Source organism: Onychomys torridus, chromosome 8 (assembly GCF_903995425.1).
Source record: "Onychomys torridus chromosome 8, mOncTor1.1, whole genome shotgun sequence".
NCBI lineage: Eukaryota > Metazoa > Chordata > Mammalia > Rodentia > Cricetidae > Onychomys > Onychomys torridus.
In genome coordinates, this window is record NC_050450.1 from 60643554 (window position 1) to 60668961 (window position 25408).

Consider the following 25408-nt stretch of genomic DNA (forward strand, 5'->3'; position numbering starts at 1 on the left):
GCTGTGATTGCCACAAATTACCATTGCGAGGCTATAAATAACTTGCAGGGAAGACATGAGGGTCCTGCTGTCTTCCGGGCACCATGCCCTCTGCTAGATGGGGGCTGAAGCCTGCATCTTCACTGGTGACACAGACCTAGGAGCTCCCAAAGCCTCCATCCGTCTGGTGTCAGCTCCCTGGGGTCCACACAATACTCATGGAATCGGTGGATGCACAGGGCATCTTGGCCATAGATGACACTGAAACAGTTCCCCAACCAGTAGGGATGAGAGCTGACAGCTAGAGACTGGGTAGGAGCTCCTCCCTGCCTCACCCCCGCCCCTGCCCCCCCAGCAGAAAGGAAGCATCTCATTCCCTCTGCACAGACACAAGACAGAACTCTTCTGCTCCTGGTCACCTTTGCTTACACCAAGCTTTGTGCCTATGAGCCTTTCTTCCCTCTGCAAACTAGAAAACTTGTGTGTGTTCCACAAAACCCTACTCAATAGCCACTCCTTCTGGAAAGTCTGCTCGGATCTACCTAGACCTGGATGTTACCTCACATGCTGAATGGGGTATGGCCTGCAATTATAGGGTTGCTTTATTTTCCTGCAAACTAGAAGCCTCGTAAAAGCAGAAGTTACCAACTTTCGGGGTCTGGCATTTTTTTAAAAAACTGTTTAGAAGTGATGATTTCAGGTGTTCACAGCTACACAGATTCTCTAAGCCCCCAGAGACTCCAGGTTCAGGGAACAACCTCTCTTCCTCGGTGAGGCAGAATTCCCTGAGCAAATCCTGGGAAGAATCTAAGGTACTCTGGGAATGTTAGTGCCTCCTGATCTGTGCGTTGTTCCACATCTGGAGGATTCCCTAGATTTTCTGGTGCTGAGAGGCTAGCAAAGGATCCTGGGTAGTGGAAAGCCACCTGCAAGGGGCCCCGAGACCTGGTCATTACGCCACCTGTTTCTCTCCACTACCTGTTCATTTATGTTTGCATGGCCCTGTTCAGGCTGGGTCCCTATTCGGCTCATACTTAGGGTAGGTAAACCAGTTTTGTGACAGTATTTTATGAGGGGCTTTGAGGCAGGCCAGCTACCACAATGCCTGCTCCCAGCACCCTGCCAGCCCCAGCTCTGGGATTGGTGACCCACCCAGCTCACCATGGTTCTTTCTGCCGGCTGAAGAATAGAGGCTATTTTTGCTTAATCACAGCCTTGGGAAAGCACAAATCCTGATCATCCCTTCTAATTACCATGCACCATACTGCTCCAGAGACAAAAGCCAAGGTCAGCACCCACGTGTTTGGTTCTCTAAGCAAAACATCACCCTAGCCTAGCAGGGGAACCCAACTGTCACCAGTCACTTGCCACCCAGTGCCAGGACCTAGCAGGAGCAAACGCTCACACTCAGTTTTATTCTCCATTCTACCAGTCCCCTGGAAGGGGATGTCACCTCTACCAGCTACCCAGGGGCTGAACTGAGTGGGGCTGACCCAGCCTCGAACCATGTGGCTTGTCCTGAAATGGACCTAAATGTCTGCAAGACAGACTCATGCATATAGGCAGAAGCATCGGTTTTTGCAGCAACCTGGTGGCTGTGCTCTCTTGCTCCAAACTAGATCTTGAATGTCCCACCAGTGCCCATGTGTTGAAGGCTTGGTCCCCAAGCTGCAGTTTTACTGGAAAATGGGGCCTGGTGTGAGGAAGGGGTGAGGGCTTGAAGTGTCTCTGGGGCCCCCAGACCCTTCCTGTCTCTCATCTTCTTCCTGGCCAGCAGGAGGTGACCAGCTTCCTCCACGACGTTCTCAACATGGTACACTGTGCCACCCAGACACCAAGCAACCATCGACTGACACCTCTGAGACTCCCGAGCCAAAATAATAGGTGGGGATTGATCTGCAACAGCAGGATGAAGACAGGACAGCAGGAAACAGGAAACACAACAGGCCTTTTCCAGAAGGTTCCTGGGCTCTCATAAAACCGAGAAATTTCCTATCCAATGAACCTTTCTCTGGGGCTACTTGAAAAACTGAAAATGAACCAGCTGAATTCCATTGACTACTCAACCTCTCTTTCTTTGCAGTTAATTGTATCAAGTGTTTGTATTTTGTTTTTTGTGTTTTTTAAACAGAAAATTGACTAACATGGGCCTCCTTCCTGACTCTAGCCCAGTCTTGCTGCTAGGCAGTCCCCAAAGGCTCCTCAGAGCTGGGCTTGTAAGCCCCTGGCTTCAATTACCAGTCAGACACCAGGTCAACCTCCCCTGAAGGTGGCCAGCATTCAGCCTTGGGAAAACAGCATTCTAGGTAGGTGGAAGGGATGGACAGGGGTCTTGAACCTTATAATCAGAGGAAATCATCTAAATGTTTAAATTTTTCTTCACACTGGGACAGAAGTTGATTTCCCCCATTCTCCACTTTTCTTTATGTTCTACTATTTCTTTAGGTGGCCCATATTTATTTCAGTCTCAAGGTATTTATGAACATGGACATTGAACAGGCATTATAAGCGTGTGTTGTCACATTTAAAAGAATACACCAAGAACATTTACGAACTGGTCACAAACTTACATCTTATATCTGGTTTTAACACATAACTTAGTATCTCTTTCTGATTTCTGCTCTGCTGGTTATCTATCACCCAACTTGGGGCAGAGCTGAAAACACTCAAAAAAAAAAAAAAAATCCAGCACGAGACAACAAGGATCTCGAGCTTGGAGGATCATATGAACACAAAGCAGTCATATAACCACGTCCACGTTACATGCCTAAAACTTATCTAGGTCATATAACCAAATCTACTCATATGATCCGGGGCTGCAAAATGAGATTGCCCAAACCAGAATTACAGTTCAAAATGAGGACTTCAGGCCACATTGAGGACATATAATTGAGCCTGATAATTTGGCAGGAACACTGTACAAAGTCTAAGGCCAGCCTGGAGAAGAGTCAACCAAGTAGATCTGCAGATCCACACTGCATCCCCAGGCTGCAGAATCCACACTAGAGATCCACTTTGAAGATCCATGCTGAAGAATCCATGCTGATTCCAATAGCAGATTTACAACACTAATTAATGCTGCAGATGCACACAGCAGATCCATGCCATGGCTTCTGTACCATAGACCTATTTACTCTGTGGATACACACTGAAGATCCACACCATAGATCTAAACCACAGACTCACTCCATAAACCCATACTACAGATTACTTAGTAAATATACACTGTAGTTACACAGTGAAGATCCACACCACATATCTACACTGCAGATCCAGTTATAGATGCATGCTTAGCCATGCTTGAGCCAAGTAAAGGGCAGGGCAACGTGTCATGATGGGGTGAGTATCTCCTGGTTGAGCATACTTTGGAAGCATTCACAGCTGTCCACAGTGGCCCGTACCGGCCTGCAAGCAGGGAGTTCTCTTTTACTGAGGTTATGCAAGCAAGTTATGCAATATCCACTTGGTAGGGATGCTGGGATGGAATTTTCACCCGGGATCTGGAAACTGAGATCCCTCATGTGCCTCCATAACCCTCTCAAGGTCAAAATCCAATCATATCTACCTGGCTTTGCCTAGCTAACGGTGTGTAGGTATTCAGTAAACCAGTCGCTTTAAAGAAATACCAGCCAGATTAAAACTTGTCCCTTGCCCCTTGCCCATTGCCCATTGCCCACTGCTAGGGTCTGGGCCCTGGACCCTATCTCTTAAGAGCATACTGTTGGGTACCCTAAGTGAGCATGGGAACAGCTTGGAGAAATAACTCAGCTAAAGAAACCCATTTCAGGGCTAGAAAGCCGTCATCTTGAATTAGGCCTGGTGAGATGTCCAGAAGAGTGTGACATCCCCAACCCGGGTATCCCCACTGAGCCCTCTGTACTGAACACAGGTCCCTTCATCTGTGTCTCCAGTGTGCAGTCCTCAGCCTGTGTCTCAGGCAGTCTTCACGTTCTTCTGAGAAGCCAGGCTATCCTAACCATCTTACAGAGAAAACTAAGACTCAGAGGGGTTAAGGGACTTTTCTCTGGATAGAAGTGGAAGGCTCAGAGTGTAGAATGTCCCCATGGGCTTGAGTTTCTGAACAACCAGTCCCCAGCTGGTGATATTGTTTTGGGGATGTTGTGGCCATGGCGTCCAGGCAGCAGATATTGACCTCTAAGAGCAAGGCTTTGAAAGTTATAGTCACCCCTGCTTCCTGATCCTCCAAGGTATGAATAAGCCACTCCATAGGCTCTCATGGACGGCCTTCCCCACATGATGAACTTAAGCTGTGAGTCAAAACAAACAACAAAACAAAACAAAAAACACCTTTTCTCCTTTAAATTCCTAACAGATACTTTGTCACAGTACGGGAAAAGCTCTCTCTCTCTCTCTCTCTCTCTCTCTCTCTCTCTCTCTCTCTCTCTCTCTCACACACACACACACACACACACACACACACACACACACACACACACGAGAGAGGATCTGAACTCAGATCACGGGTCAGGCTTCTTACTTCCTGAAGTTAGGGAGTAAGAAAGGGGTGATCTCCTCAGTCTTCAAATGTCTCCTCTACCACAGCCCTGTCCCCTCACAAAGATCCAGGGCTGGGAGGGAGAGCAGGCAGTCCCTGTCATTGTGCATGGGAGCTTGCTGAGACCCTGTGGGGCCCGACTGGTAAGACTCCCTGCCTCGTCAGTCCTGGACTGGTCTGCCTGGAAGTCCACACTCTCACAGTGGAATGTAGCATTCCTCATCCAGTAGCAGCCTCATCCAGCCCAAACCCCCTTTAGTCATCCCTTCCAAACTCAGTGGCTCCCAACCAAGGGACAGGAAATGACTCTCCCACACAAAAAGGTGCTGAGAACCCTGAAGTTTACTGTAACCACCCCTAAGTCCTCCTGGCCTTTGTTTCTCACATCAGTCACTGTCAACACTCAGTGAGAAAACAGGTTTTCTTCATTCCTTGCTAATGACAGTAACAAAACAATACAACTTCTCCAGAGGGCCATCTGGCCACGCCATTCAAAACACAAAACACCTATGACCCAGCAACAGCAAGTCCAGGTGAGAAACATGTTACACATACCCCGTTAACCCCTGCTACCTCGTTTACAATACTGAATGATGAGAGGCAACCTATAGGGGACAAGCTAAATAAAATAAGCAACAGACATCTAGCACACACTCAAGGCCAAGCTCAGTGAACCCGAGCATTGTGGATGTTCTGAGACAGAGACAGAATCGTGGTATGTTATCCACAGAAGGCAGGGAGAGAAACGGAGCACACAGAGTGCTCCCATCTGTGTGGGGTATATATAAAAATATATATGGAAGTGAATATTTATGGATATGTTCATGTTTGCAGAGTCTGGAGTGGGACATGAAATACTTCTCATCCTCTTCACTTCTGGGAAGAAGGGCTGGGTGAGCTGAGCTGGGCGTAGAGAGGGAGAGAGGGAGGTACGTGCGTCATCCATCCTTCACGGCTTTTGAGTTTTTTACTTTGTTCACGCACGGCCTACTCAAAAAAAAAAAAAAAAAAAACCAGATCAAAACTAAGAATATTTTCAAAGTGCATGTAACAAGGTGATTTTTTTTTCCCCTTTCTGAGATATGACTTTATATTTTCTGCCGGCTCCAACTCCTTTGCCTGGAGGTTTGTGGCAAAGTTCCTCATCTCGTTTTCCCTTTGTTACCAGGAAAAGCGGATGTGAAGATACAAGAGATTCCTCCAAGTTAAAAATAAAAGGTTCCCACCTCACCCACCCCAGTTGAGGGAAGGACGAAGACCTGGCCTGGGCCCTTCACAATCCCGTGAAGGAGGGGAACTCAAAGGCCTGGCCACCTTGAAACCCAGGAATCCACCAGGAGCTACAGATGGAGACAAGTACGAGACCAGGGCTGGGTTAAAGGTCCTGTACCCTCCGGTGCGGGCACAGGGATCCTGCCCATGTGTGCATGGCACAGGGCTGCAGACAGCAAGCAATTCTGGGGAAGATGCAGAGTCTCGGGCATGCTGACAGGAAAATTAGGGAAGGAGATGCCTGTGACCTCACCAGAGGGATCCTTCATCTGCTCAACCAGGTGGGACCCAAGGCCAAGGCCGCACTGGCTTTCGGAGAAACAGAGGGCAGTGTGGTTCCTCCACATAAAGTCAGTGGTCTACAGTGAGTTTATTTTATAAGTGGGCTGTCGGACTGCCGGGCTTGGTGGGACCAGGAGAATACTCTCCAGCTACACACAACCACCTCCACCAGCCACACACCCTAAGCCCTGCCCCTAAAGTGGAGGCGCCATAGCTGCTGGTAAGGTTGAGCCATGGGAGGCACTGTAAGAGAACTGGGAAGAGGCATGCTCCCTCTGTGTCGGGCACTCTCCAGAAAGCTGTCCCCAGGGATGCCAACTGGGTCATCTCTGCAAGGCTGTCTTCCTGCCATGTGGTTTATGAGCCTCCCCTCTGCTTGACCTCTGCCAGAGACCCAGGCGACATTCTACAGCTCTGTGGGTCACCAAATCCTCTAGTCCCACCTTGCCTCTTGCTTCATACTCTTTTGCCAACCATAGTCTTCCCACAGCCCCCACTCTGCCTACCTCTACCTCTGTTGCCTCTTTTCCTCCAAATTCAGCCATTCCTGCCTTTCAGACAGGTGACAAACATCCCCTCTTCCCTCTCACCACAGGGCCCTTGAACCTCTGCTTCTAATGCCTGGACTTTTGAATACTGCTCCTGTGCCCAAATTTCTTACAGAAACATCCATGTTCCTTCCTCCTTGAGAGAGGGTGTTCCTCCCACTCCCAAAGCATCATAGATCTCTTTCCTGGGACAAATATTTACAATTGTCTTTAATTTTTTTAATTTTTATTTTATGTGTATAGGTATTCTGCCTGCATGTGTGTCTATGTACCACTGCATGCCTGGAGCCCACAGAGGCTAGAAGAGGATGTTGGATCCCCTGGAACTGGAGTTAGAGATGGTTGTTAGCTTCCATGTGGGTGCTGGGAATTGAACCTGGGTCCTCTGGAAGAACAGCCAGTCCTCTTAACTGCTAAGCCAACTCTCTAGCCCAGAAATCCTTACAGTTGTGTGTGTGTGTGTGTGTGTGTGTGTGTGTGTGTGTGTGTGTGTGTGTGTGTGTATGCACATGCACAAGCAGGCAAATATTACCACTCACCACTCACGTGCCATGGCACACATGTGGAGAACAGAAGACAATTTGTGGGAAATGATTCTCTCCTACCATGCTGGTTCCAGGGATAAAATTTAGGTTGTCAGCCTTGGCAGCAAGCACCATTATCTGCTGAGCCATCTATCTCTTCAGCCCACAATTATAATTTTATCGTTATTTGAGGACTCTTTCCTCCAGCTCCCAGACTATAAAACCCTTAAAAGATAGACTGTGTTCATTTGGCTCTGCTCTGTTTTATCCCCAGAGACTGTCACGGCCCTGGCTAATAAAGGTGTTCATTAAATATTTTTTCAACAAACAAGCAAATGGACTAATGAATTGTTCCCTTTCTGCACCAAGAACTGTATACAACCCCAACACAAGAGATGCTGTGCAGAGAGAGAGACTTGCATCTGTGCATCCAGCACATGCCAGCCCCGGGGTAAATGAACACACCAGTGCACTGTCACATATTAGTGCACAACCCCAGGTGTAGGGGCACACATTCGTGCATGCGCACAAAGGAAGGAAACATGCCAGGCCCAAACATATGCACACATGCAAGAAAAAGTGCTCCCAAGGCGGACGTCTGCCACCCTGAGCTCATTAAAGCTGGCTAAATATAGCCTGTCTGCAGCTGTGCTCAGCAAGCTGCCCACACAGGCCAGGAAAAGATACCAGTTACCAGGCAGAGGAGGGGAGGCCAGCTGTGGGCAAGGGGCTTTGTACACCGTGCCTGGGGGTCATCCCAGGTGGATTATGATGTGTAGGGAAAGAAAATGTCCTCTGGTTTTGGAGCCTAGGCAACGGGGTACCACATCAGCCTTGTCCGGTGGGGAGGGTGATGCTGAGTCCTCATCATCTCCATCTGAGTTGAGGATCCAAGCTCAGACTAGAGCCAGAGGCTGGAGTCCGGACTCAGCCCCTGGATACATCTGGCTCTCATAGAGGCTCGGGTAAGGATGAAGATGCAGAGTCAGTCTGGGGCCAGAAAACCGGAGCCAGAGTATTGGTCACTGCCAGGTTCTGGTCTGGGAACTAGGAGGAGTGAGGTTTCCTGAGCACCCCGGCTCTGATCTATAAACATGGCTGTGGTTAGCTGCCCCATACCTGGGACAGATGGAGCCAATGCGAGCACTGGCCCTTGGGAAAGCCAGTTGGCAGCCAGCATGTGTCAAGTTCTTGCTGTATGCCATGTGAGCCAGGCCCAGCCCTGAGGGCCCCAGTAGGTAAACTTTCTCCATGCAGAGGAAGCTTCAGGTGTCCTTACATGTCCCTGTCCTATGCACAGTCTGGACCCGGAGATTGTGGGGGGGGGGCGTTTGATGAGTGGTAATGAAGCTGGTCCTTCAGGAAGTGCCTGTGTGATAGAATGCATAGAATACTTCCCCAGGTACCTGGGGCAACTGGGAATAAAAAATAAATTTAAAAATTAAAAAAAAAAAAAAAAAAAACCCTGCAGGAAAGGAGGGAACTTAGATCCAAATTGGCCAGGCATGGTCAAGCTCTGAGGTTGGTAGGGTGGAGAGAGACTTCCTTAGAAGTCATCTCCTCCTGGCCATCTTTGTTTTCACATCATGACCCTGAAATCCTAATTTCAGTCCTTCCAAGCTCCAGGGTTCATGGGTATCAGAGGAGAAAGCCTGGGTAGTCCCCAGCACACCAAGCACCCTACTGAGCCAGAGTGGCAGGGACAGTCTTTGGGGAGTAAGTCTCATATCCTCCCATGACACCTGTGTGGGATGTGAGGAGAGGCCGTGGACTCCCATCCCATAGGCAATGCAAGAAGCTCACAGCAGGGACAGGACAGCTCTCTACACATAGCGTGCCATCCAGCGTCTGCAGCCATGAAGTGGGAAGTGAGGGGGGTCCCCTGGGGCCTGCTTCTTTCCTGCCATCTGCCAGGCAGGAGGATGCCTCTGTTCCTCCACTGGGGTGGGTGGGCTCTTAGGCTTCCCTGCTATCCTATGAGAAGTGTGTGTTGCAGATCATTCTTTAGAAAGGACAGGGAATTAGCATGGACACACACAATTAACATCCAAACTACAACAAAAGAGAAACACCAAAGGAAGGAGAAGGTGGGCAGACAGGATAGGGAGCACTGGGCCTGGGGAGCACTGGGCATAGGGAGCACTAAGCACAGGGAACACTGGACATGGGGAGCACTGGGCATAGGGAGCTCTGGGCCTGGGGAGCACTGGGCATAGAGAGCTCTGGGCACAGGGAGCATTGGGCATAGGGAGCTCTGGGCACAGGGAGCTCTGGGCACAGGGAGTACTGGGCATGGGGAGTACTGGGCATAGGGAGTTTTGGGCACAGGGAGCACTGGGCAGTGAATGAGTGAGGCAAGCGGGGCTAGAAGGCCTAGATTTTCTACAAAGACCTTGCCGCCACTCCTAAAGACAAGCATGGGAGACATTGGAGGCATGGAAGCCAGTGTAGGAAGCCGGGATGGTTGGCAAGAGAAGGCTAGGCTTCCTATAATGAGAGATGGTGGCTAAGAGAAAGAGGTGAGCCTGAGTTCTGCTGGAGGCACTGTGCTGTCCTGGGGTCCAATCTGGCAAGGTAGTGGTGAAGATGGTGGGGGTATTGTCTAGAAGGAGCCCAGGTTTGAAATTTGGATTTGTAGAGAATGGTGCTTTTCTCTCTAAAGGGAAGAACAGAACCGTGAGCTTCGGTCCCTCGGGACCCACATCCAAGGGAAGGCTTATTCAGGCACAAGGGAAGTGTCTGAAAATGTCCCTGTGACAGGCAGTGACAGGCAGAAACACAAAGAGATATGGACAAAGGAAACCAGGAGACAAAGAGCCAGCAGCAAAGACACCTAGAATAACAGACCCAGAGGGACTCCGTGTGCCGACAGAACAGAGGCCTGGGCCCCAGTCCTGTCCATGACGGCAAGGCAAGCTAGAAGGAACAGCCCAGGCCCCCTGCTCCCCAGGCCCAGCCCCGATGCCATCCCCAAACTCAAGTGCTCCCCGGTTTCTTTCCACCTGGTTCTAAATAACACAAGTGGTCATGGATTCCCAGGTCATCTGTCCAATAGCAGACAAATAAAAGACTGTGAGGAAGCCACCAAGGAGCAGAAGTCCAAGGAACACACAAGTCCCAGAGCTGCTAAACATAGGGCCAGGCAACCTCCCACCAGTTAGTTAGCTTTTTATCATTGTGGCCAAACGTCACAGGGAAACAATGCAAAGGTGTGAGGGTTTATTGGGGCTCAGGTATGTCTGTGATGTGTCACGGCAGAACATCACAGCAGAAAAATGTGAAGTTGCACAATTCTTCACCTCAAGGTGGCCAGGAAGCTGAGAGAGAGGTGGGGGCAAGGAGCTAGGGACAAGATATGATTTCAGTAATTTCTGACATCTCCCAGTAACAATATCAAATTATGAATCCATCACTTCTCAGTGATTGGACTCTCCAGTTGGACACCAATGGTCAGGGGGGTGGTACTTCATCTCTGAACCACAACAAAGGAGAAACGCTTTACATGACGGTAAAGCCAGGTAGCCATAGGATGAGCTCCACAAGATACACCTTCGAGTATGGCCCAGGGGTTCCAGCTGTGAAGGCTTACGCAAATACAAGGTATAATTGAGGACAGTAAAACTCTTCCTGAGCATCTGTTCCACAGATACGCTCAGCTGACCTAGGAAGCAGAGAGTTCAGCCACCCTTCCACATATAATGAGGCTCAGAGATGCCAAGTCACTTTGCCAGAGTCACAGCAACTAAATAAAACACCAAGCTTCAAGTCATAGAATAGACCTTCTTCCCTTTAAACACCAGACATCACAGCAACAGTCCCAGGCGACAGGGAATCACCGAGAATAACATCTTATTTTCAGAGAGTGTTCAAACATCCAGTGGAAAAAGTCAATGAGGTAAAATGTACACATGTGTGCTGTCAGTGGGAAAACACATTCTAAACATAAGCCATGGATACAGCCTTTTCAAATTCAGGTCACAAGCTTTTATTTTGCCTATTTCAGCTTTGAAATAAACAAACACATTACCATCAATTACCACCATCACCTCATAAAAGAAAAATGATTTTAATATCTGAAATTGTAGGCAGGACACAATCGTAGAGTTATGTGAAAAGCTTTGCTCTCAGCTAAAGACTTTTGCTATCATAGGAAAGCCTGTTATGGCATACGTTTCCTCCCGGCTGAACATACTGGTTTTAGGCTTGGGTAGCATCATCCAGGAAAGCCTCCAAGACAAAGATTTGTTGGTTCTAAAATTCTTCTGCACATCAACTGCCATTTCTTTCCTTCATAAAAATATCCTCAAGGAGCAAGATACAATGAAAGCTTTCAGCAATATAATTTTGACCAAAATCTATAATCATGAAATAAAAAAGACTTCACTGCTACTGAGATGCAATCCCCCCACCCCCAGAGTCACAGGAGATAAGAGGCACCCTGTCAGTTCAATTGTGTTTGTGGGAACATGTGGAAGGGAGCTGTGACCAGCCTCCTGGTAATAAAGCCAGTAGGTGGCTAGCTCTCACCCCCAAGCTACTGCTTAAAGGCCCAGAAGCAGCAAGTCAGAATGGTACATTACATGACTGTACTCTCAGCACTTGGGAAGCCGAGGCAGGAGGATTGCCAAAAGTTTGAGGCCAGCTTGGGCTATACAGGGAGACTCTTGTCTCTAAAATAAATGTAAACAAGAAGGAAGTCCTGCATAGATGATCTGAACTCTTCCCACCTTGTGTATTTGGGTTTGTTTGTTTGTTTGTTTGTTTTTTACTTCTTGATGGTTCAACAAGTTGGGGACTTCCTGACCAGTGAGACACTGGCAATCCTACACAGGCTAGTTCAGACAGAAACCAAACTTGCCCATGAATGTGCCTTTCAAAACCAGCCAACCACACCCCAATCCACACCCAGCCTATTGTAGCTAACACTCACCCACCACACCTGTCTTCCTCTGCCCTGAGGCAATCAGGGCCAGTTGCCAGGGAACTAGGGAGCAGCAGAGTGAAAACCCTCAGTCATTACTCAAAGCAGTCCCAAGCTGTTGCCCGCCCTCTCCCTTTCAAGAACGTCTACCCACCCACCCAACACACACAGACACAGACACCAGACACACACACACACACACACACACACACACACACACACACACACACAAGTTGCAGCTAGGGCCAGGTCCTCCCTCACTCCCTGCCTCCTACTATAGTGGCTCAGCTCATACAAATTCTGTAACCATTCCTTTTCATTAATGGCTTTAGTCTCTGTGTCACCACTGTCTCCTCCACGATATAAGACCCTGCAGGCACAATTTTAACTGCCCCTCTTTCCTGGCACCCTGCCCTTTCTCTGTGCCATTACGCTGCTCCTGATGGAGACACTCATGACCACCAGCCCTTTGTCTGTGGCTTTGTGCATTGTGTATCTGTGTGGGCTGGACCTTGGATTATGGATGCTGATGTTGATGCACCCTCCACCGAAGATCAGCTGAGAAGGAGAAGAGAGCTTGAAGGAAGGCCTCAGGTTGGGGCCTGGGGGGCTAGGAAGCAAAATGCGTTGAACTTCCCCAAAGCTCTAGCCAATAAGCAGGAAAATGAAGGGAGTTCTGAGCTCTTGCCCCAAACCCAGCCTCATATGGAAGTCAATATTACCCATAGGGAAGACAAGATTTGCCACAGGTGCTGCCCACCAAGTCCACCTGGTGTGTCCACAGGACATGTGACCAGTGTGTTGGCATGACCTTAGCACACCCAATCCCATAGTCATCTTCCTAAGAAAACTGGCAGAAGGAATCAAGACAGGCTGTTGTCACACACACACACACACACACACACACACACACACACACACACACACACACACGAGCAGGAAACCCCAGAACTCAGTCCCAGGACTCCTGACTGAAGAGGTAGTCATTCTATAAAGGAGTTTTAAGGAGCATACAAGCCTGAACCTGAGTTTGATCCCCAGAACCCATGATGGAAGGACAAAACCAACTCCAGAAAGATGTCCTCTGGTCTCACACGTACCCACACTCACACACACAATAACAATATCTGGAAAGTAAAATGTGTTTAAAAGGGACCATGCTCTGGAGCCCAGCCTTGAATGACCTCATTCACTCCAATATTGGTCACCACAGGACCAACTATGACTGCTGGAAGGTGGCATCCAAATGTTGGTGGCCACAAAGGCTCAAAAAGGCTGCCTCTGCAGTCCCTCCCAGTCGCCATCCCTTGGTGAAGAGGACAGTCACCAAACTTCTAGTAACCCCCTATCAGGGCCATCAGCCTCAGGCCCTATCTCTATAACTGACACCAGAACAGCCCAGCATGGATGACTTAGAAACCCCCGGGTCTCAGGAGAGCTGCCTAAACCCAGGCTGAGTGGCCCTAGGCTCTCTACTCTTGCCCAGGACCTCGATGGGAGAAGTCCTTCCACTCTTGGAGCTTTAAGTCGGAGAGGGTACCAGGCCCAGGGGACACCCCTCTTCTAATGGAAGGAAAGGCTCTGTGGGGCCAGGTGTAACTCACGCTGCTTCTCCTGCAAGATGCTGGACGTGCACACCGTGGCCCCTTCTCCTGTGGAAACAAGAAGGACATGAGCAGCTGGGTCCCTGCTCTGATGTACTGATGCCACACTCCACAGAAGAGCTGCTAACAGGTGCCACTACTGCTCCAGAGCCAGGGGCGGCAGAGGCATCACCCAAGCTTCCCACCCTACCCCACCCACCTCAGTTAGCCCTTGGCCTTTGCTTGTGAGCCAGCCCTGAGCCCCCACATGGCACCATTGCTGAGTGTGGTTGGCTCCCTGGTGATGCCCTGACCTTAGCCTTCCTAGGGTTATCTTTGCTGGCTCCTCCCTTCTCCTGCTTTATGAAGCAGCTGCTGACAGGTGCCCTCTCTCCCCCTCACCTTGTCCTATGAGGGTCTGAGCTGGGCACTGTTTCCAAGCAACAGTAGTTAAACCTCTCCTTAGCCCAGACCTCCGTCCTCAGTTTTGATCTGTGCATCCTGCTGCCTCTGGCTTCTGGGGACACTTCCCAGACACCTCACATTGACTCTCCATGACTAGGACTTCCTGAGTAACTCTGAGTTGCTCAAAAAAAAAAAAAAAACCACACACACACACACACACACACACACACACACACACAAAAAAAAAAAAAAAAAAAAAAAAAAAAAAAAAAAAAAAAAAAAAAAAAAAATTTGGTTCCCTAAGGAAGGGCTCAGGGCACTTAGGGACATCACCTCTAAGATCTCCTAGACCTTGTGAGGCTGCCCTGCCCCCACCCCAACAGGACTCCAGGGCAGTGTCATCCAGGAAATGCCTCTTCTGTCTTCCCAGCCAGTCCTCCAGGGCCTGCTGTGACTTTCTCCAAATGTGTCTGACCCTGCATTTGTGATCCAAGATACCATCCTCAGAGCCCCTGTTTCCACAGCCCTCTGCCTGCCCAAACTGTGTTCATGGTTCATGTCACCTGAATCCATGTCTCTCTGGTTCCCTCCTCCTCAGAATAGAGGTCTGTGAGTGGAAAGAGCATACAGCTGGGGTTTGAAGGCTAGAATTTGCTTCACACCAACCCACTGCATGACCTGATGCACCTTCCTCTCCCTCTCTGGGATTCATTGCTACAAAACACTGAGGACCCAATGCTCTCTAGAGATCCTCTGGGTACTAAAAGCCTAATGGTTAAACACCTGCTGTCCTTCACTTACTGTGTCTATTGGGGCCAGTTACAGCTAACAATTGCTTCATGAGGAGTGCCCTTTGTTGTTGTTGTTGTTGTTGTTGTTGTTATTGTTGTTGTTGTTGTTTATTTTTGAGACAAAGTCTCATTGTGTAGCCCTGTCTGGCCTGGAACTCTGCAGCCCAGGCTGGCCTTGAACTCAAAGATCTGCCTGCTCTTATCCTCCCTTGTGCTGGGATCAAAGGCGTGCACCTCCATGCCCAGTTTGCCTTCACTGTTTTATTTACTGATTTACATGTGACAACTGGCTCATGACTTTGTCTTTTGTCCTCATCATAACACAAGGTGGAACCAGATGGACATAGCCAATGGCTAAAGTGTACATGGCTCAGAGCACTCCCCGGGCCCAGTGGCAGGATAGAGCCTGTAGCAAGAAGGATCCAACTGGAGAGGAGAAGCCTAGGCCTTCATGGAGTGGTCCCCACCCAGCATGATGAGGTGGCCACAGACTGGGTCCCAGGAATGAGAGTAACCCAGATGCAGACAGAAACCAGGGAAGACCCAGCATGAGACGCCAGTGACAGGTATCACTGTTGGGTATCATCTGAGGCCACAGAGCATAGGTGCATCTGGGCAAAGTCACTTTCCCTAACACAGAAATGAGGTCACAATTCGAAGTACACATTCTGTTTCCCTGCTCACGGTGCCAAGTGCTGTGGGTGACACAGAGATGAAGAGCAAAGTGTGTACAAGGCAAGAAAATCTCTGCATGGAGCATGGTGCTGAATGCAGTCAGCCATGATGGGTAGGGGGAAACGGGGGGGGGGGGGGGAGGGAACGGGGGGGGGTTTCGGGGGGGCACTTCTCCTACTGAAGCCCCCAGCAGAGCCATGATCTGAGCTTCCAAGGGAAGAGAAAAGGGCAGGGGGTTGTAAGCGGTCAGTCAGCAAGCACCATACTCAAGGCATGCCAAGTCCAGGGGAGGCAGGATGCGGGGGTTGGTGACCCTGGGCAGGAAGCCCAGTTATATGAATACAGTGGGCAAGACAGCCAAGCTTTGGTGCAGAAACGACTTACACTATCTCCCACACCCCAAGCTCCTGCTGTCTATTGCACCCAGAAACAGCTACCTAATTAGCTGGGTTCTAGGCAAAAGGGGTAGTGATGACTCTGCCCAGAAAGCAAGAACAGCAAAGGTGCCCACTTTGTTCTGAAGATTCTCAACCTGGATCTGCCGAACGCCAGTGCGTGCTCCCTCATACTCACGGTTCCTTGCAAGCAGAGCAGTGACTCTCGGTGGCCTGGGACCCCTACTCCCTGACTTAGAAAACACACACTGGGAGCCCACCATCTCCCAAGTCCTCCACTGCCGGCCTCTGCCAGTTACTGTGCATGATGGCCAGCTGGAGAGTGGAGGGATACACCTGCCCTCCCGTGTACCTGCTGTCTCCAGCTAGGACTGACAAGAGTCCTCACCCTCTAGGAAGGGAGCACTTGCTTCCTGGATAGGATGGGTACTAGTTTGCTCCCTCGGAGTTACATTCGGGATACACTGTGACACTGCCAGCCTAGGGAGACACGGCCGATGGAAGCATTCTGCCTGTGCCCAGGCTCCTGTTGGAGGGAGGGGAGAGGTGGGACAGGACAGCCAGATAGGACTGAGGAAGGCCAAGCACCCATCTTGGGAGGCCCCAAGGTGTTACAGCACAGGACCACATCCAACAAAGCCTCAGCCTGGGGCACATGACCTGCAGACTCACAGACCGCAACACTGGAGATAAAATAATTCAGAGCTGGGAACAGTAAAGCCCAAACAAAGGGCTCTTTGGAGTGCTGGTACAGCCGTGACCATAATAAAAAAAATGCCTTGGCATTTCTTACACACCCACCAGATAAGGGAGACCATGCTGGTTCACCACCTCTGGGTTCTCTCTCCCACTAGACGACAGAAGTTCCCCGCCTGGACTCTTTATGAGCTGCTCTTCCCATTTGGTGCTTTTGTGGCCACAAAGCAAGTACAGTTTGAGCTGGGGCAGGATTTTCACCAGCAAGATTATCTGATGGAGAGGTGGCTCAAGGCCCTGAGAGTCTCGCTGCTGGAGAAGCTGGGGTGTAGAGAGTGGGAGAAGCCAGGAGGCCCATGACCTTGAGATACTGGATACTAACAGATTTGGAGAAGGGAGTGTTAGGGAAGGAGATCTGAGACAAGCTCAGCGATCCCACAGCCAGCCAGGAGCATGGCTACTGCGGTATGAACTCAGCAGGCTGTCCCTGGGAGCACAGGGAGTACATGCCCTGCCCTGTGCTGTCCGGACCTAAACAATGGTGCCTTCCACCTATGTAAACTAGGCCCCATCACAGACAATGAGATGGAGACCCAGCGGAGCTCCATCACTTGGCCATGATGAGGACTTCTCCTTCCCATTACCCTGCCCCTCCCTCTCCAGATCTCTAGGCTGTAGCTTCTCGAGAGGGCTCAGGTGGTGGTGGGGGCAGAGAGGCTGAGAGTGGGAAGAAAGAGAGCAGAGAAGGGACTCTTAGCAAAGGGTGTTGAGGCTGGCCAGCGTTTCCTGCAGGCAATGATGCTGGAGCCAGGTACCCAGTAAGACTGATGAGGACACTGGGGAAGAAGTCCAGAATGAGTCTGCTTTTTGTTGGTGACATTTTGTTTTCTCTTTATCAATTTTGTTCTTCGATATTTTACAGATTATATACAATGCATTCTGATTATCCTTGCCACCTACCCTACCTTGTCTCCCTCAACCCCTTGCTTTTTGATAGAGGGGCTCACTATGTTGCCCAGGCTGGCTCGGAATTCAAACCCTCCTGTCTCAGCCACACCGCCACCATCACCACCCAGTGTGCTAGGATTACAGAACTGTCACCAGAGTGGGCCTACCATCCACACTATAAATGATATATATGGGGGGCCGGGGGAGGGCTGCAACAGCAGCAGGCTGGCCTTTTGCCTGCTCATCCCAGACTGGCTTTATCTCTCCTCAGAGCCGCCACCGGTGGCAGAGGAATCATCTAAGCTGCGGAAACCTGGTTTCCTGATTAGCAGGCTCCCAGGACGTGGGCCATTAACCAAATGTGCAGCTGGCTCAGTGTTGCCTAAATGAGACCCCACTTGGCCTGGAACTTTCCAGGGCCCCTGGGCCCAACCACTTTGTCTCAGCTTAAGCTTGCTCCTACCACAAGAGCTGCAGGAAGTACTCATAAGCCAAATAGTTATACAGAGAGGGCCAGGGCTGGAGTTGGAGGTTGAGGGCTCAGGGCAGGGGTTGGAGGCTGGGGACTGAGCTAGGAGCTATAGTCCCATAAATCTTGCCTTTCTCAAGTTCACACAGCATCTCCCCAGAGAAGACACTTCCAACCCTTGCTAATGACTTCCCAAGTGATCTCTTTCCTCTTCCCACCCATCTTCCAGAAAACCACCAGCTCCCTCCAAGAGACAAAATGTGTAACTGTGAACCAATCTCTTTCAACAAACACACATAACAAGAGAAACCATCCCCTGCATTCAGAGGGAGGTTGTGTGGCTTCTGGGGAGGATTTCAGACCCTGGAGAAGGATCTAAGAATTCTCGATCTGTTCTTCCAGGGCACGGGATGCTAAAACTCCTATTTGCCCTATACCCTCCTGTTCCTGGGCCTTCGAAGCCCTAACAGGCTCAGGCCAGCTGTGAGTTCGGTTCACGAACGAGGCTGGCGAGGAAAGACCAACTTGCCCTTCCTAAACAGGCTATTCCCCAAATGCTGAGCACTGCTCAGCTGCAGGTAGTAGTTCATTACCCCCAACCTTCAGCCCCCAGTGACCAGGTCCTAGGGTGCTCCTCCACATTGCCTTTCAGAATTAGCTCATCACTGCCCTGCTTAAAACATTTCACAGACCCAGGGCCATTCCCAAGGAAGCCTGCTGTGGATATCACTCTGTGTAAATAAAGTTCTGATTGGCCAGTGGCCAGGCAGGAAGTATAGGCAGGACAAGAGAGAAGAGAATTCTGGGAAGTAGAAGGCTGGAGAGACACCGCCAGCCGCCGCCATGAGAAGCAACATGTAAAGACACTGGTAAGCCACGAGCCATGTGGCAAAGTATAGACTAACAGAAATGGGTTAATTTAAGATAGAAGAAGTAGATAACAAGAAGCCTGCCACAGCCATACAGTTTGTAAACAATGTAAGTTTCTGTGTGCTTTCTTGGTTGGGTCTGAGCCACTGTGGGACTGGCGGGTAAGAGAGATTTGTTCTGACTGGGCCAGGCAGGAAAACTCTAACTACAGAAGCCCCTATTCCTCAGCCTACCTACAGGACCTTCGGCTTCAGCTTTCTTTCCCTGCCTCCTCCCCAAGACTCTCCCATCCCTTTTTATTCCCCATCTAATGTCAAACACCTGAACTGCAGTGACAATGAACTTTGCAGGCCAGCCACGGTGGTACACCAGTGTAATCTCAGCAAGCAAGACGCCCAGGCAGAAGGGTCTCCAGCTCACAACTACTTAGGAAGACCCTATCGCCCCTCCAAAAAAATAGGAAAGAAAATAAGATGAACTCCTCATACTTTCCAAACCCCCCTGCCTCTCAGATCTTTCTCCTCACTTTACACTTGTTCCCTCTGCCTGTTCTGCCCTCCTTGGTCTATCCTGGCCCCAGAACAGCTCCTTAGCCCCTGGAGTCTCAGCTCTGGCTTTGTGTCCTCTTAGCTCCCTCTTTATTTCACCCCATCTTATTAGAGCAGTTGGTTAAGTGACCTGTAACAGCTCCAAGTGGGCTGGCAGATGGGCAATCAATCAAACCTGAGGCCCTTCCCAAATGGTCTACACTGACTAGCACAGAGTCTGATGTATAGTAACATGTGACGAGTGAGGGCATGTGTGGCTGTGTGAAGACACCTGACTTACTCTGCTTTGGGGTCAAGAGGGACTTATATGTCAGGCTGTAGAAGGAAAGTGTAAACCCAGAGAGACACAAACTGTGCTTAGATGGGCAAGGGAAGTTCAGGTAAGCTGTGCTGGGCAGGACAGACAGGGCAAGGCTGGGATCTCAGGGCAGCTTCCTGGAGGAAAAGGCCAGGAGAGTACGAACTAGAGATGAAGCAGGGAAGGATGACAGTGGAGATGCTCCAAGTGGATCTGAGCTTCCACAAGCTGACCCCAAGCCCCTCCACTGAACTAACACAGAGTGACTGGAGAAGAGCAGAAGGAATGTCTACAGCATCAGAGGTGATCCGATATCTCAAGCCTTAGCAACAGTTTGATGGCCCTCTTTTGATGTCTTTCACGGTAGCTGCTCAAGGATGCTTAATTCCTGTAGTAACAGAGAACTCACTAGCCCTGGGAAATGACAATTGTGGGGACCCTGATGGTCATGTGTGCCAGGATGGGGACTTGACGCTCCATTCTGCAGGCAGTGATAACTCGGTTCCCACTACCACCGCAGCACAATGTGACTGCTCTCCTATTTTAGGAACATCGCAGAAGTGGAAAGTGAAGACAGTTAGTTGATTGCATGACCCAGACTTTTTCCTCTGCCCAGACCTCTACAAAGAACACGAATTACTTCCACCTGACTCTCCAGCAGCAGAGGAAAATAAGAAGGAATGTCTTCTTAAAACCAAAACTGTGCATAAGCACCCCCCCCCCCCCCCCCCAAAAAAAGAAAAAAATAGAAGGCAGAGAGTGCTGAAGGGCAGATCTCGGGACGGCTACAGAATTGGCAGGACCCAGGGCAAAATGGGAGCTTAAATCCCCTTATCAAAACCATTAAGGATTTCAAGATGGCGACGGCAGAGCCTAACACCGACTGTGGACCCTTCTCCCCTTCTCAGTATGGAGCCTTGTGTAACTGCAAAGGCCAAATGCCCAGAAAGCCAGCCCAGCAGAGAGGCAGGCCTAAGCTCAGCTCTGCAGAGAAGGTCTGGGGTATGTGGAGGAAGCTCAGAGAACACAGTAGGCTCAGGAGGAAGTGCCAGAGCCCCCAAATTCTGCAAGAAGTTGGGCATCCACAGTGGATGAGACAGTGCAATGAGCCTTCCCTGACCCACGCGTGTGCCAAGCAAAGACACCTGTCCCTCTATGTGAGAAAAGGTGGACATGTGAGGGAGAGGACACCCTGAGAAGATGGAAATACGCAGGAGGGATAAATCGGGGGCCGTTCTACTCACCCAGTAGGGATTCCTAGCCCTCCCTAATAATCATATGGCAGCATGTTGTGCTAAATAGACAGTTCCCATCGCTCAGAGCTCTGCTAACAGGCAGCCACAAAGTGGAACACAAAGCCAAATGTTGCTAAACATGAAAGGAAAGCCAAAGCTGTGCAAAAAAGATAGCAAACTCGACAACTGAAACATGGTGAGGAGAGGGAAATGGGGCTGTGCAGTCCCAGAACCAACTCAGCATCATAATCCTTAATCACTCTTAAGTTTGAACATGCAGCAGCGTCCCTTAGAGGGCTAGTTAAATCAGCGCCTAAACGCTTCTAGAATTGGACTGGCTCTGTATGGTCGGTTATGACTCCCTCTCTCCCTCCATTTCTGACAAGTCACCGAGGGATGCTAATGCCATTGGCCTAGAGACAACTCTTCGGAAACCACGTGTCTAGATGCAGGGACATAAACCAAAGTTGTGAGTGAACAGCTGGGGAGCAGTGCTCTTTGCAGAGATGGAGGCGGGGAAATTTATCAGGGATACCTAAACACTGACTGCTTCTTTCCCATCAGTGATGATGTGATTGTTTAGAAATGAAAAGAGCCCTGATCATAGGTGGCTCTTAAGGGATAGCTCATAGACTATTAGTGTAAATGATTCTGGACAATATGAACCCTGAGCATAAAAGGATAGCAATATGGCAGAACCGGTCAAGAACCTCAAAAGGTTACTCACTGTGTAAAAATCAAACATACCAAAGAGACAGAGCAAAAGGTGAAAAACACATAAGCATTTCAATGGACGAGCATAAACAAGCATTTGGCAAGACTCAATACCTTCAAATACTAATAATCTCCAACAAACTAGGAATGTGGATGAGGCGGGACACATTCAAAAACCCCAAAGAGAGGGCTCAGCAGTTAAGACCACATGTTGCTCTTACAGAGGACCTGGGTTCAATTCCCAGCACCCACACAAAGGTTCAAAATGATTCATAACTCCAGTTCCAGGTGATCTAGCCCCCTCTTCTGACCTCTGCAGGCACCAGGCATGAATGTGGTACAAAGACATACATGTCACAAATCAATCAATCTCAATGAATATATGTAATAGTAAGAGACTGTAAACATCCCCAAGTGATCAGGAGTAAGACAAGACTCTGTTCTTCCCACTTCTGTCCAACATTATTCTCTCCAAGGGCCAAGTCAGGGAAATTAGGCAACAAGGAGAAATAAATGTAACCAGACTGGAAAGAAAGAAGCAAAACTACCTCTATTTGGAGGTGACATGATCTCATATATAGGAAATTCTAAGGGATCTTTCAGCTCTTAGACACACACACACACACACACACACACACACACACACACACACACACATACACATACACACATAAACACACACATACACACACACACACACATAAATGAATCTATCAGGTTTCAGGATACATGATCAACATACAGGGTCAGTTGCATTGCCACGTATTTGCAATGAACAGTCTGAAAATGAAATTGAGAAACAATTCCAGTTACAATAAAAGAAAATATTGAGGAGTGAATTTAATAAAGCCAAGTGCTCAGACTTGTTCATTGAAAACTGTAAAACATTGCTGAAAGAAATTCAAGAGGAGGAGCTGGAGAGGTGGCTCAGGAGGTAAGAGCCTTTGCCGTGCAAGTACAAGGACCAGATTTCGAATCCTAGCACACATGTAAAAAGAAGAGTGTGGGCACGTGTGCTGCAGGGGCAGAGGTAAAAGGACTGCTGGGTTTGTGGACAACCAGCTTAGCTCCAGGTTTAGTGAGAGACTCTGCCTCAAGGGAATAGAGGAGAATGGCAGAGCAGGACCCCTGACATCCTCTGCTAGCCTCTGTGCACATACATGGGCATATACCCACTCTCACAAACACACATGCACATACACACATTAGCTTTAAAGAAACAAATAAGTTAAAGAAGACCCCGGTAAATGTAAAGACATTCCATATTGATGTGTTAGTACTGATAATGCCATGAAGGTAAGACTCCAGGCTGACCTCCAGCATCAGCACAGTCCCAGCTGGTCCCTTTGCAGAAATGAGCAATCTGACCCTAAATTTCATATAGGAATACGGAGTAGCCAAAGATATCTTGCAATAGAAAAACAAGGTTGTTGGTGTTCCACATCTGATTTCAAACTTATTGTAAAGATACAGGACTCCCTGGCACATACCTTCAAGCACAGTAAGATGGAACATCTAGAAATAAATCCATATGCCTATGAACAGCTGACATTGGCAAAGATGCCCATGCAGGTCCATAAGGACAAAAATCTTTTCAGCACATGGTGCTGGGACAACTGGTTACCTATGTGCAAAAGAATATAGCTGAGGGGCTGCAGAGATGGCTCAGTGGTTAAGAGAGCTTGCTGCCCTTGCAGAGGACCTGAGTTTGGGTGCCAACACCCATACCAGACAGCTCACAACCACCTGTAATTTCACCTCCAGGGGATCTGATGCCTTAGGCTCCTTCACCCAGAGACATGCACAAATGCACACAAAATTTTAAAAATGAAAAACAGTTAAGAATAAAATTGAATCCCTACCTCACATCATACACAAAACAAACTCCAAGTACATTAATTTTTTAAAACCCTAAATATAAGAGCTAAAACTACAAAATTCTTAAAACATAAATCTTCAGGCTCTTGGGTTAGGTAATAGTTCTTGAGTATGGTACCAAAAGTACAGAAAATGAAAAAGGATTATTTGGACTTCAAGGAAATTTTAAATCTTTGTGCTTCAAAAGGCACTGTTGAGGAAATAAAACATCAACCAGCAAGTTGGGAAAAATATTTGTAACTCAAGTATCTGGCAAGATACCAGTGTTGGGGGTACATCAGAAGCTCTTACGGCTCAACAGAATAAAGACAAGTAGTAGGCAAAGGATTTGAGTAGAAAGTCTCAAAAAAAAAAAAAAAAAAAAAGCAAATGACCAATAACCACATGAAAAATGCTAACATAAGTAGTCATTATGGAAATGAAAATTCAAAGCACTCACTAGGAGGCAATAACCTAAAAAGCAGAGGATATGAGCATCAAACATCAATGAGGATCTGGAGACCCAGGGCTCTTTCATGTCACCAGAGGGAATGTGAAATGGTCGGCTGCTTTGGAAGACTCTGGCAGTTCTTAAAAAGTTAAACAAAATTATCATGTGGTACAAAAACTCTAACTCAGTATCAGGAGAGTTGATTGCACGTGGACACACATACACATACAGAGAGAGAGGGAGAGAGAGAGAGACTGTTATTCACAATAGCCAAAAAGTGAAAACAATGCCTATCAACTGATGAATGCATAAGCAGAATGTGGCATGTCTGCACCACGGAGTAACATGGAACCATAAGATGCAATGGAGTACTGATATGTGCTACAATATAGGAGAGGCTCAGAAAGTGATGACGAAGTCAGGGCCACATCTGCTCGATTCCACTGACAAGGAATGGGGTGATTGCTGAAAGGAATGGGGTTTCTTGGGGGGGGGGGGACAATGAATGTTCTGGAACTAGGTAACAGTGATGGCTACGCACAGACATTAAAAAACCACTGCAGTGAACACTTTGAAAGAGTGACTTCTATGGCATATGAATTATACCCCGGCTTAAAAATAGAATTTGGCAAGAGGTATTTCACTTGGATAGTGTTCGCAGCAGCTGCACAGTCCTGAAATAATGGAATCAGATAGCCACTGCCCTGTGCAGATATCTCACTTTTAATCTGTGGCTAATTAATCATGCCTCAAGTGTGTGGTCTGTTCTCACCCATCTCCAATCAACAGAAAAATCTAAAACTTAATAGAGCATGCAAAGGGAACTTCAGAAAACAGAATGAGCCTGTGGTCTCGATGACTCAATGCCAGGTTGTTAGGCAAAAACCAAAAATGGATGAGAGCATAAGAAAGTGGAAAGATGATTGCTGGGAGCAAAACTGGCTCCCCAGATGCTGATAGAAAGCGCTGAGGAGGAGAAAATGGACAAGCTGCTGTTGAGAGCTAAGGAAAACCATCCAGAACCCAAACAGAACCAAGAAATTTGAATACAGACAAGTTAGCCAGATGTAGTGGCATATCCACTTAATCCCAGCACTTGGGAGGCAGAGGCAAGCATATCTGTGATGTTGAGACCAGCCTGGTCTACAGAGTGAATTCCAGAACAGCCAGAGCTACATAGTGTGAGACTCCATTAAAATATATATATATATGGCATGGTGCAGGGGATAAGGACAAGTTGAAATGCAACTACAAAAATTCCTGCATCGGTCTGGCATAAGCACTGGAAGGACAAGCAGGAAAAATGCACTTGAACTGAAGGAACAGTGAAAGGAAACTCCCCAGCAATGATCCACACGCTAGGGCACAAACAAGGCCAGAGAATCTCACTCAGAAAGTCTGAGCAGAATGAAAGAGGGACACTCTGGAGCA

The 25408-nt window shown here is 48.7% G+C and overlaps 1 protein-coding gene across 7 annotated transcripts in view; it reads right to left on the reverse strand.

The window, feature by feature from the left end:
• The window catches only part of Pitpnm3 (PITPNM family member 3), a 91548-nt gene that overhangs the window by 31613 nt on the left and 34527 nt on the right, over positions 1–25408 (reverse strand). For all 7 annotated transcript variants that reach the window (XM_036194736.1, XM_036194731.1, XM_036194732.1 and 4 more), the window contains one exon: positions 13647–13694. In XM_036194736.1, the coding sequence (XP_036050629.1) occupies positions 13647–13694 (48 nt within the window). The remainder of the gene's footprint in view (positions 1–13646; positions 13695–25408) is intronic.